At 44.3% G+C, this 13,157-nt stretch overlaps 1 protein-coding gene across 2 annotated transcripts in view; it reads right to left on the bottom strand.

Annotated features, from left to right (window-relative positions):
• Positions 1 to 13,157, bottom strand: part of VWA3A (von Willebrand factor A domain containing 3A) — a 172,044-nt gene that overhangs the window by 28,380 nt on the left and 130,507 nt on the right. For both annotated transcript variants that reach the window (XM_068244821.1, XM_068244822.1), the window contains 3 exons: positions 8,192 to 8,344; positions 2,093 to 2,201; positions 75 to 219 (listed from right to left, as the gene is read on the bottom strand). In XM_068244821.1, the coding sequence (XP_068100922.1) occupies positions 75 to 219; positions 2,093 to 2,201; positions 8,192 to 8,344 (407 nt within the window). The remainder of the gene's footprint in view (positions 1 to 74; positions 220 to 2,092; positions 2,202 to 8,191; positions 8,345 to 13,157) is intronic.

Here is a 13,157-nt window from a genome sequence, read left to right as displayed (position 1 = left end):
CAAAATCTGATTCTGATATAAGGATTCAAAGCGGTGCCAGTCCCTCATAAGTAATTAAATTACTTTCTACCTACCAGATGTTTCTAGGCTTTAGCTGTTCCCACAGAAGTGATATCAATCCTTTCTTCATCTCTGACACATAAGGAGCCATTGAGTTGGATGAGTCAATTAATATACAGATCTTTTTCTCCAATACCGTGCCAAATACCCGGCGACTCCCTGCAATATGGACCACACATCACATTAACTCTAATGCATTTTATTTGAGGTAACAAAATGGAAGTCATTACATTGCCTGCCAAACATAACATACACATATACATAATTTATGCAAAAATACAATAATTAATGCCTTAATTATTACTAAGGCATTTTTATTAAGTAGAATCAACAGTATAAAATACATACATATACATACCGGTAATTTGCTCTTCTGGAGTAGCTTTTAATTTGGCATTTGCCTCTTGATAGAGTAGTGAATAAATATGTCACCACTTGAAATGGCCCAAACTCTTCGCAAGTGTCCCTGGGGAAAGACCTCGGGGTCATTTCCGTGTTCACAAAGCTTCCATAGTACTGTGCAGACGCTTTTGCGGTGACTGCGCATCCTTGAGTGTGCACCCACAGCTGAGAGCACTCTGCGCATGACATCACACAAGCATGCTCAAGGACGCGGTGCCGCTGGGAAAGCATCTGCGCAGTACTATGGAAGCTTGCAAAACACGGAAGTGACCCCGAGGTCATTCCCTAGGGACTGTTCGCTTGCAAAGAGTTCAGGCCATCTCTAGTCACCACCGACAAGCTACACCCCGGAGGGGTGGGAACAGCAAAAGCAGCTCCCCAAGTGTCCGCACCAACTGAGAAACCACCCCTAACTACTTCCCAACAATACAAACACAAAGGGCTTGATTCACAAAATGGTGCTAACTTTTAGCACAGCTGTTAGCACGGCTCTTCGCACGTTTTAGCGCATTTTCGCGTAAAAAACAGGTTTTGCGCAAAAAAAAGGTTATTGTGCAAAAAAAATTGCGTTCGCATGTTAACGTGAATTTATCGCACGAACGTGACCGTTAACGTGTGAAAAATTAATGTTAACGTGCAAACCACTTTTAACAGTGTGCTAACAGTTAGCACCATTTCGTGAATCAAGCCCAAAGAATGGCAAATGCTCACTACCAAGCAGCCCCTGGCTTTTAAATGGTCTGCAAGGAAAGCCTGTCAGCAAATTTAAAGGCAATTTAACAAATTCCAGTCTCGACTCTGTGTTGCAGAGCCTGTTCCAGAAAAGCACACGTCTATCCCCAGTGGGTGCTAATCTCCTTGCATCAGTAAATATAAAGTCATAGCCAATGCACCTGTACTTGCAGTACCAGATCTTGCAAGGGTTGAACCATTTACACTAGCTCATCTATCCTAGAAATATACATCAGTTTCACATAATAATGCAATTACATGTTTAACGGGGGCGACAAATGCTTGGGACCCCACCTGTGCTGCTCACCCTAGTTTGAGAGTTTGGAGCACCCCACAGGTAATGTAGCTCCCAAGTCACAGAGCAGTGGTTAGGAGGGGGCATGAGACAAAATGGTCACTGGTAGGGGTGTTATATCCAAATGGGGCTTGCACATGGTGGAAGTTTGCAATAATTTTTGCGGTGAGTGCCAGGTAAGAAAGCTGTTTGTTAAAGTATCTTCAAATATCAAGTGTCTTCTGTGTGTTCTGCTCTGTTGCACAAAGGTTCATTTTACAACTTCATCATGTTATCATTTTGTGATTACTAAGTTAAGCATCACTTACTAGGAGAGAGTAAATTACTTAGTAAGACACCAAGGTTCTCATTATTACACATTTGTCTGCAATCATTAAGCTGTAATAACAGGGCATTCAGGACAAAAATAAATATGCTGTTTTAGGTAAAAAATCTATTGGTTACAATGGAAGGTGCATCAAAATGGTGGCAATGCCAACAGCCCAAGATGTTTAGGTGGCATTCTCCTTTTTGTGCCAACCATAGTGAAATTGCACAAATATCATCACTACCTTGTTATCTGGTAATACAAAAATAACCATCATATAAAGTGGAAACAATCACCTGATAAGAGCCATTGTAGTCGCTGAATATAGCGGCTCAGCACCTTCTCCAGTTGTGCTAAATATTCCTCCAGTTCCTTGGGCTGAAACTGGAGGTGCTTTACCACTCCCTGTACACAGAAATTATATGCACATGTATTACAATACACATCAATACACATTACATTTCTAGATTAAATTATTGGAAACCATATAAATAATTGTAAACACAGGATATTGGCTAGGGTTAGGCATCGATAGAGGATATCGGTTAGGGTTAGGCATCAATAGACTGAGGGTTCAAGTGAGAAAAGGGTTAGGGGGCTCGGTTAGTATTAGGCAAAGATAGAGGATATTGGTTAGTATTAGGCATAGATAGAGGTTATTGGTTAGTGTTAGGCATAGATAGAGGTTATTGGTTAGTGTTAGGCATAGATAGAGGATATTGGTTAGTATTAGGCATAGATAGAGGATATTGGTTAGTATTAGGCATAGATAGAGGATATTGGTTAGTGTTAGGCATAGATAGAGGATATCTGTTAGAGTTAGGCATTTGATAGAGGATATCGGTTAGAGATAGGAATTTGATAGAGGATATCGGTTAGGGTTAGGCATTATTGTTGTGAATTTAAAACCCAAACAAGTTTTACAAGTACATCAGCTCTAAAAAAAGAAAGGTTGACTGTATTGGACTCCTAAAGGATGAGGGTGGGAACTCAATGGTGGATAACCAAGGTAAGGCGGAGTTATTAAATGCTTTCCTTGCTTCTGTCTTCACAAGGGAAACATCACTGTTGCAAATTACAGATGCAGAAGAGTCTCAATCTTCCAATTGGTTATTAAATACATAACACAGGAAGAAGTGAAGGCAAGACTAAATAAATTAAAAATAGATAAGGCACCTGGCCCGGATGGCATGCATCCTAGGGTTCTAAGGGAATTAAGTAAACCCCTTTATCTTATCTTTTGTTATTCCCTTTCAACTAGCAGAGTTCCAGTAGATTGGCGTACAGCCCACGTTTTCCCATTATGCCCAAGGGCATAAAATCACATCCAGGAAATTATAGACTTGTAAGCTTAACATCAGTTGTGTGCAAACTATTTTAGGGGTTACTAAAAGATACTATACAAGACTTCATAGTCTTATTACTCAGCATCAGCATGAGTTTACTAAAGACAGGTCCTGTTTGACTAACATGCTCAACTTTTATGAGGTAGTGAACGCTAATGTGGATATTGGGAATGCTGTAGATGTGATATACTTGGACTCTGCAAAGGCCTTCAACACTGTTCCCCACAAAAGTCTGGTGCAAAAGTTGAGGATTCAGGAACTGGGGAAGAGTCTGTGTGCATGGATAGGGAACTGGCTAATGGACAGAAAACAAAGAGTTGCGGTCAATAGATCATACTCAAAATGGGTGACTGTTAGCAGTTGGGTCCCACAGGGGTCAGTACTGGGTCCAGTGCTCTTCAATTTATTTATTAACGATCTAGTAGATGCAGTAGAAAGCAATGTTGCTATTTTCGCAGATGATGCAAAATTGTGCAGAATCATAAACTCTCAGGAAGATAGTGACGTATTGCAACAGGATCTGGATAGGATGGCTATATGGGCACATACATGGCAGATGAAATTCAATGTTGAAAAATGTAAAGTCATGCATTTTGGTCGTACCCATACAAAATAAACGGGATACAGATGGGGACATCAAACTTGGAGAAGGACTTAGGAGTACTCTTCGACAACAAGTTAAATAATCGTATTCAATGTCAAGCCACTGCAGCTAAAGCTAATAACATTTTGGGATGCATTAAGAGGGAAACAAAAACTTGAGATGCTAGCATAATATTGCCCCTATTTAACGCTCTGGTAAGGCCACATCTGGAATACGGAATTCAGTTCTGGGCACCACATTACAGGAAATATATTGCAGTTTTAGAGCAGGAGCAGAGACGAGCAACTAAATTGATAAGAGGGATGGAAGGTCTCACTTACCAAGAAAGGCTAGATAAACTGGGCTTATTTAGTCTAGAGAAAAGACGCCTTAGAGGGGATCTAATTAACATGTAAAAATACATCAGAGGCCAATATAAAAGCTTGGCGGATGAGCTTTTCGCCCCTAGGCCTTCACAAAGGACATGATCTGCGCATGGAGGAAAAACATTTTAGCCATTTATTTAGGAAAGGGTTTTTCACAGTAAGAGTGATTAAGATGTGGAATTCATTGCCACAGGAAGTAGTTATGGCAAACTCTATACCTGCATTTAAAGGGGGCTTAGATGCTTTCCTTGCATTGAAAGACATCCATGGCTATAATTACTAGGTCATGCCCAGTGGTGTTGATCCAGGGATTTTGGCTACACATAAATTATAGAGCAAAGTACTGTCCACTAAATTGGTACACAACCTAGACAGAAAAAACACTACTATGCATAGAAAGAAAAAAAAAAAGAAACCCTATAACTGTAAAGGTAAATGTATGATCAATCCAATCAAATCTCAGAATTTATTAGGGACATATCCCTTTAAAAATTTAAAAACATGATACAATTAAAATCTCCTAACATTGTCTGTAAACAATACACTTCCCGGCTGTTAATACATATGATAACTGCCCAAAATAATTGCTATATGCCAGAACTTCCTAACAACAAAAAGTGCTGCTGCTTATATGATCTGTGCAAAAGAGCCGACTATCAATTAATGAACTATGTGCAATACAATCAATAAATAAATAAATACGAAAAACTGGAGGAAAACAAAAATTATATACAAAAATGTGAGATCTGCAACAGTGTTGCCCACAATCACGTTAAGGTACCTCTGTTATATCCTAGATAACAAGCAAGAAAGTCTAGGTCAAAGTGAACCTGTGCAGTATATGTCAAAAATACGATCAGTAGGTGCAAAAAGTGCATGAGATAAAGTGCTAAGTTGAGGTAGGAAGAACTTTAACGTGGTCCAGTCGGGAGGAGAGGGAGACAGCCCTTCACGCTCGCAGTCCTGCTGCTTCTCTGGAGGCTCTTGATCCAGGGATTTTATCTGATTGCCATCTGGAGTTGGGAAGGCATTTCTTCCCTTTTGGAGCTAATTAGACCATGCCTTGTAAGGGTTTTTTGCCTTACTCTGGATCAACGGGGATATGTGAGGGAGCAGGCTGGTGTTGTGCTTTGTTTTCTGGTTGAACTCGATGGACGGATGTCTTTTTTCAACCCAAATAACTATGTAACTATGTAACTATGTAAATTGTTCCTTGACTCTGCTCATCTTCCCTTTACAGATCTAAAAGGACAGCTGAAGGTCTCCTTTTAAACAATACCAGTTGCCTGGTAGCCCTGCAGATCTATTTGGCTGCAGTAGTGTCTGAATCCCACCAGAAACAAGCATGCACATAATCTTGTCAGATCTGACAAAAAATGTCAGAAACACCTGATCTGCTTGTTCAGGGTCTATGGCTAAAAGTATTAGAGGCAGCGGAACAGCACAGTAGCCAGGCAACTGGTATTGTTTAAAAGGAAATAAATATGGCAGCCTCCATATCCCTCTCGTTACAGTTGTCCTTTAAGAGCACTTCAGCAAACACTAAAACTGTGTACACACAATAGAAGGAACTTGGTCGAGGTAGTAGTTTGTGGCTGCCTTGGCTGAAAATCCAGCTTATGTACAGCTGTCCCCAAGCTCATTTAAAGATCCAACATATTCAAGCTTTTAGCAACACTAGCGGTCGAGTGCATCGTTTCCCTCCTTACCCTTCCCCATTAGAAGCCACTGTGTTGTATACCACTCTATTGCCCCTCCTCCCCTTCCCACAGCAATAGTGTATTTCACTTACCTACCGTATGTCTGGGGGATGCACCTGTATAAGATTGTGCACAGAACTGTCACCCTAGTGAATGAGTCCTGATCCCTACAATAGGCAGCTGTTACTAACAGTGTGTACATAGCTTTAGTATGGAGTATGGGGATAGTGAGGAGTTCTTTCCTAACATAAACACAGGGCTTCAATAAAGGCAAAACGGGCAATTGCCCCCAGGCCCCAGAGTCCAGAGGGACCCCGTAGCATCTCCCTTTTTAAAAGTTAAATGTGCCTGCAGTGGCCGTGGGCCGTCGGGTACACTGGCGTGAGCGTGGTATAACTTGGTGCGGCTGGTGGTGGGTGCTAAGGAGTTGTGAGCGGCAGGCTGGGAGGGTTGCGGGCATATACGTTACCTGATTCTGCCGCGTCGGCCTGGTTTCCATGGTTTCCGCCTGCCTTCCGCCTTCCATCCTTTCCTGTGGTGGGACGCACAGCAGCCAGCCGCAGCGGCACTCTCCCCGACGTGACGCAGGCAAGTGACGTCATGTCAGTATGTCCGTGCCTACGAGGAGGAAGAGGCGCCCTGCTGTGACCGCAGCTGGACTGTATACATCGGCTGGAGGCCGGGGATCGTGACTGCATGCATCTGGACAGATGTCATGCCGTGTCAGATCCAGGAAATCGGGAGAAAGGGTGAGTCAGTCTGAGGACGGAGAGTGGACAAGCCAGATTTTGTTGAAAGGTGGGGGCTTGCATGTGTGAAGTTGTTTTGGTGTGGACCTGCCACAACCTATTATTGTTTTAATTAATAACAGTACTGTTGTGTCATTTTACTGATATAACCCACGATGCAGTGTCCTACCAATCATGGGTGATATCAATAAAAAGACAGTTCTGTTATTAATAAAAACAATAATAGGTTCAATTGTGGCAGGTCCACACACCAAAACAACCTCACACATGCAAGCCCCTCTCCACCTCTTTGCCATTTGCTTTACTTGCTTCAGGGACTTGATCAGTATAATTTGGTGTTATAGGAGTCTGGACAAATTAGATTTTGTTGAAAGGTGGGGGCTTGCATGTGTGAGGTTATTTTGGTGTGTGGGCCTGCCACAACCTGTTATTGCTTTTATTGATGACAGTACTGTCGTGTCATTGATATCGCCCACAATTTGTCGTCCTACTAATCTTGGGTGATATAAATAAAAACACTGTCATTAATCAACATCATCAGTACAAAAAAAAAAAAAAACTACTTGCTGTGGGGGGACTGTACCACTAGGTTTTCTGCCAGGGAGTTACTGCAGGGGGGGCCCTGGTGGCTGTCTTTGCCAGAAGGGGGGGGGGGGGTAGGGGGCCCCCAGGTTACCTTTGCCCTGGGGCCCCAGTGCCGCTTAAACTGGACCTGCATAAACACTAGAAGTAAAATGCCTGTATCTAAAAACAGATGATGCAAATACACTGCATTATTGATCTAAGCCTCATTTTAATACATTTATGGCACCTATAAAAAAAAAACAACATTACAGCAGGCTATACAGGCATTGATTCGCATCGAATTTTCCATTCAAATCTTTTGCACCATCATGTCTGATCAATCAAATGCCTATCGATTTTAGCCTTAAATTGATTGGAAGTATTGAAAAGACAGGGTGGAAAATTTAGGCCGATAGGGGGTGGGGCAGGAGCAGTGATCAATTGATTAGCCATAGCATTGTCAGCATTGAATAGTTAAACAATGCGGTTTGATCATTTAATTGATGTGCTGTGTATGCAAGATTAATCTCCCTCTAATCAGATGCCCCATCAGGTGGAAACAGATGCGAGAAACTGGAGCTGGGTTGCATTGCCATTTTTCAAATATATATCACGTTTGTTCTGCTGCATTTGGAAAAACATAGATGCAGTACAAACCTAAGAAGTTTTCATAACTTAATATGTAAACGTCTATATAATAAATATACTAGCAGATTGGTGCCCGTTGGGCACCGCCATTTTGTACAATAGTGTGATAAGAGATAGGCTAGCAAATTATGGTACTTACCTACTGATCCTATCCTTGATCCTATATGGTGGGTGGAGCTTTTCATGGGAGTGTGTGTGGGTGGATGCATAGGCAAAATATGTCTACTCTTGTGGGAGTGGGTGTAGAAGGAGTGTGTGTGTCTTTGGTCCTGTGTATATTGGGAAGGTTGCTGAGCTTAAAGATGCCTGTAGGCACTGGGGAACACTGTATTCTTCTCATTTTAGATACATAATACAGGAGGGTACATGAAGGAAAGATACAGGAATAAAAGGAAAACATTTATAAACAAGTGACTCACATTGATCTCCACACTTGGAAAAATAGTGCAGTATTTGGCAGAAACCTTCTTATGTAGTGCCGGCACTAGGTTCTTCTGATGAGTACAATCTGGCCCAAACACCAGCCTAGAGAGCTCCAGCTTCAGTTTCTTCAAGCCATATTTTTTCAGCCACTTAATGAAATAGCATACAGTCATAGTCATTCACCAGCAATCTTTACACAGTATCGGATGTAGACTACACAAAAATACAGCCATGTTAGTTCCATGTCAGCTGACAAGCTAGCAAACTGAGTAAGCATTTATGCTAATTAGGAATCACTGTGGATTAGGTCTAGGATAAAGACAAGAAATAGAGCGCACTCAGAGAACCAGTGGTAAGAAAGGCAGGGATGCCTGGAGTAATCTCACCTTAGAAAGTTGCTGGCACGCCTGTACAGGTCTAGTGGCTGCTCATGTGTCCCTCTGGCCGGGGACCAGGCTTGGCAGTGTCCAGATTCTCCTCCGTAGGAAGGCAGGGCTGGAATCCGTGGTTGTATCTTTACAGGTCTCTGCCTGGGCTGTGTGCAAGTTCCGCACTATGCGGCCGCACCACACAGGCTATGGCAGGTTGCACTAGTGCAAAGTGTTATGCAGTAATGAGGATGTCCAAAACTCTCTGTTGCTCTGTGTGACTGTATAAACAGAGTGCAGGCAGTAGTGATTAGCACTTGTCAATGTAGTAGTGCATGAAAGGCTATGGCGGCTGCCGTGTGGTATAACAAGTTTTATTTGCAAACCTGTACAGGCTTGCCAGCAACTTTCTAAGGTGAGATTACTCCAGGCATCCCTGCCTTTCCTACCACTGGTTCACTGAGTGCGCTGTATTTCTTGTCTTTATCCTAGATTTCATGGCCACTGAGGTGGATTCTTAAAGAGCAGCACCATTACACAAGCCTCACTGCTCGCTCCTTCTAGACATACAAGTACCTACCTATACCATAGCACTGTGGATTAGGTTGCATCTGACACCATTGCATTTACAGTAGGGAGCACAGGGGCGCAGATAGGATGTGGGGAGAGATGGTGACTTCACAGGGAATAGGCTCAGTATCATTTACATTGTAGAGGATTCTTACAAGTTTGTGCACCCCACACTTAGGACAGAAGTGTAAGGGTATGTTTATACCTATGGATTATTATGGTTGAGTGAAGGGTTGGGCTTTATTTATCCATTCATTTATTCATCATTGCAATTTATTACAGCCATTGGCTTCATTTATTAGTGTCTACCTGGAGATTGTTTTTAATTGTTTTTACACAATTTTTTGTGCAATTATGTAAACAATAAAGCTCTTTATATTTGATATATATTGGTGTGGTGCGGTACATGGGGGATTCATTTCTTTGGTTGGTTTGATGAAGAAGTGTAAGGACCATCTAACATGTAACACTACAAGGAAAGTTTCAGTGCCGTTTTTGTGGATAGGGTGATAAAAAATCTGCAGACAAATTGTAAAAATTATCAAATTCTTTAGTTTCACTAGGCATTTATTTACTTATTGGGATTTATTTGTGCAAAGCTACACTTACTTGTTACTTGTATGATAAAAAACAAGGGTAGGGATTAGAGATGTAGCGAACGGTTCGCTGGCGAACGGTTCCAGGCGAACTTCGGTGGTTTGCGTTCGCCATGCAAAGGCGAACTTTTCCGGAAGTTCAATTCGCCCCATAATGCTCTATGGAGAAGAACTTTGACCCTCTACATCACAGTCAGCAGGCATATTGTTGCCAATCAGACTGCACTCATGCCTGGAGCCCCCCCCCCCCCCCCTTATAAAAGGCAAGTGCTGTTTTACTCACTCATCTGCCTACACGAATTAGTTAAGGGACAGCTGCTGCACACACTCTGCTAGGGAGAGTTTAATCAGGCTCTTGTATATTACTCCCTCCCTCCACCCTCCTACCGGAGGGAGGAGGGTCTCATCTGACAGGGAATTATAGTATTATAGAACCCCAGATAGCCAGGTAGATTAATCTCTCTCTCTCTCTTGTATTTTTGAGCATAAATGGATTGAGCATAAATGGTACATGCTAGGCTGGCTTCAGCATGTAGTGTTGGTGGTACAGTGCCTGGCTATCTGGGGTTCTCTTTTGACAACTGTTGAACACAAAAGGCAAGGCCATGCCTGGCTACAAATCCTTAAGCAGTGGCTGGATGGTGTCATGGTTAAGGGCTCTGCCTCTGACACAGGAGACCAGGGTTTGAATCTTGGCTCTGTCTGTTCAGTAAGCCAGCACCTATTCAGTAGGAGACCTTAGGCAAGTCTTCCTAACACTGCTACTGCCTATAGAGTGTGCCCTAGTGGCTGCAGCTCTGGTGCTTTGAGTCCGCCAGGAGAAAAGTGTGATATAAATGTTATTTGTCTTGTCTAATTTTTCTCTTGGATTGAGCAGAAATGGTACATGCTAGGCTAGCTTCAGTTAGTAGTGTTGGTGGTACAGCGGTTAAGGTACTTGCCCACCACACAGTGAGACCTGGGTTAAATTCCCAGCCACGGTGTGTAAGCTGGCTTTTGAAATACTATAATTCTCTGGCAGATGAGACCCTCCTCCCTCCGGTAGGAGGGAATAGGTAAGAGGGTCGAAGGGTAGAAGGGTAGGAGGGCAGAAGGGTAGGAGGGTAGAAGGGTGGAGGGTAGAAGGGTAGGAGGGTAGAAGGGTAGATGGGTGGAGGGTAGAAGGGTGGAGGGGTAGAAGGGTAGAGGGTAGAAGGGTAGAGGGTAGGAGGGTAGGAGGGTAGAGGGTAGGAGGGTAGAGGGTAGGAGGGTAGGAGGGTGGAGGGTAGAAGGGTAGAGGGTAGGAGGGTAGAAGGGTGGAAGGGTGGAGGGTAGAAGGGTGGAGGGGTAGAAGGGTGGAGGGTAGGAAGGTAGAGGGTAGAAGGGTAGAGGGTAGAAGGGTGGAGGGTAGGAGGGTAGAGGGTAGGAGGGTAGAAGGGTAGAGGGTAGAAGGGTGGAGGGTAGAAGGTAGAGGGTAGGAGGGTGAAGGGTAGAGGGTAGGAGGGTGGAGGGTGGAGGGTAGGAGGGTGGAGGGTAGGAGGGCAGAGGGTAGAAGGGTGGAGGGTAGAAGGGTGGAGGGTAGAAGGGTAGGAGGGTAGAAGGGTAGGAGGGGTGGAAGGTAGAAGGGTGGAGGGTAGGAGGGTGGAGGGTAGAAGGTTAGAAGGGTAGGAGGGCAGAAGGTTAGAAGGTTAGAAGGGTGGAAGGTAGAGGGTAGGAGGGGTGGAGGGTAGAAGGGTGGAGGGTAGAAGGGTGAAGGGTAGAAGGGTGGAGGATAGAAGGGTAGGAGGGTGGAGGGTAGGAGGGTGGAGGGTAGAAGGGTGGAGGGTAGGAGGGTTGGAGAGTAGGAGGGTTGGAGAGTAGGAGGGTGGAGGTTAGGAGGGTGGAGGGTAGAAGGGTGGAGGGTAGAAGGGTAGAGGGTAGGAGGGTGGAGGGTAGGAGGGTGGAGGGTAGAAGGGTAGAGGGTAGGAGGGTAGAAGGGTAGGAGGGTAGAAGGGTGGAGGGTAGAAGGGTGGAGAGTAGGAGGGGTGGAGGGTAGGAGGGTTGGAGGGTAGGAGGGTAGGAAGGGGGAGGGTAGGAGGGTGGAGGGTAGGAGGGTGGAGGGTAGAGGGGTAGGAGGGTGGAGGGTAGAGGGTAGGAGGGTAGAAGGGTGGAGGGTAGGAGGGTGGAGGGTAGAAGGGTAGGAGGGTGGAGGGTTGGAGGGTAGGAGGGTGGAGGGTAGGAGGGTGGAGGGTAGGAGGGTGGAGGGTAGAAGGGTAGGAGGATAGGAGTGTGGAGGGTAGGAGGGAGAGCAGGCCTGTATTTGAAAATTGACCTTGAAACATGTTTTCTATCATTTTTCCAGCCGGTAGAATTTTTTCTATTTTTCAAAGTTCGCCTCCCCATTGAAGTCTATTGCGGTTCACGAACTTTTTCGCGAACCGCACCTTTCGCGGAGGTTCGCGAACAGGGTTCGCGAACCGAAAATTGGAGGTTCGCGACATCACTAGTAGGGATGTCCAATAACATGGGGTTGTTCAATCACTGCATTGTTCATAAGGATTTCTTCTTAAGGTGGCCATACATGGTACAATTTTTCAATTAGATAATTTAGCTCGATTATTCCGTTAGATCAAATATAAAGATTTTTCCAGCATGTCCGATCATTTTTCCCGAAAAAACGGGATAATCGTTCGAATTTCTTGATCGAAAAAAAAAAATATTTTCAACTTTCATTCAATTCGATCATTTAGATCGAATAAACGGGAAAATCGAACGTTTTTATTGTACCGTGTATGGCCACCATAATACAGATTGAGCACAGAACATGGCCTGCCACCAAATTGTAGCATATGACCAGAGGCGTAACAATAGCCCCCATGACCCCCATCACGGGTAAGGAGGCGCGCTTCATTGGTTAGATGCAGAGTGCAGCAGCATCATACATTACCTGTTCTCAGTAAAGCTACACGTCCTTCTTATGCATCTCTTCAGCTGCCCCATACAGTCTATTTCCTTGGAGCTCCCGTCTCTGCCTGTCATGTGCTGTGCACTAGGGGCTGCAAGGAGATAGACTGTACAGTGCCGCTGAAGAGAGGAGTGAGGAGGACTCATGGCTCCACTGAGAACAGGTAATGTGTGGCACTGCCCCAGTTATTGCATGGGGCCCAGCCAAAGCTTTGACCGGGGGAGGGGGGGAGGCAGGGTTTTGCAGGGGGCCCGACCAGCTCAGTTTTGCTGGGGGAGTCACCAGGTTCTGCTCCTGAGCTGTATTATGATGTCTGTATGTTGGATCTTATATTATAATAATGATAATATGCAGTCTACAAAGCGAGTGCAGATTCCCCATTTTCCAGTGTATGACCCTGGTTTTTTATAGACAATGGAACATCTTCTTTATCATACTTTTAAAAACCTTACTATCATTGGAAAATCACCATGGCAGCTGAATGCAATGTAAGAATCTGACAGAC

Source organism: Hyperolius riggenbachi, chromosome 7 (assembly GCF_040937935.1).
Source record: "Hyperolius riggenbachi isolate aHypRig1 chromosome 7, aHypRig1.pri, whole genome shotgun sequence".
Classification (NCBI taxonomy): Eukaryota; Metazoa; Chordata; class Amphibia; order Anura; family Hyperoliidae; genus Hyperolius; species Hyperolius riggenbachi.
The sequence above is the reverse complement of the archived record's forward strand: the minus strand, read 5'-3'. Positions and strand labels throughout refer to the sequence as shown.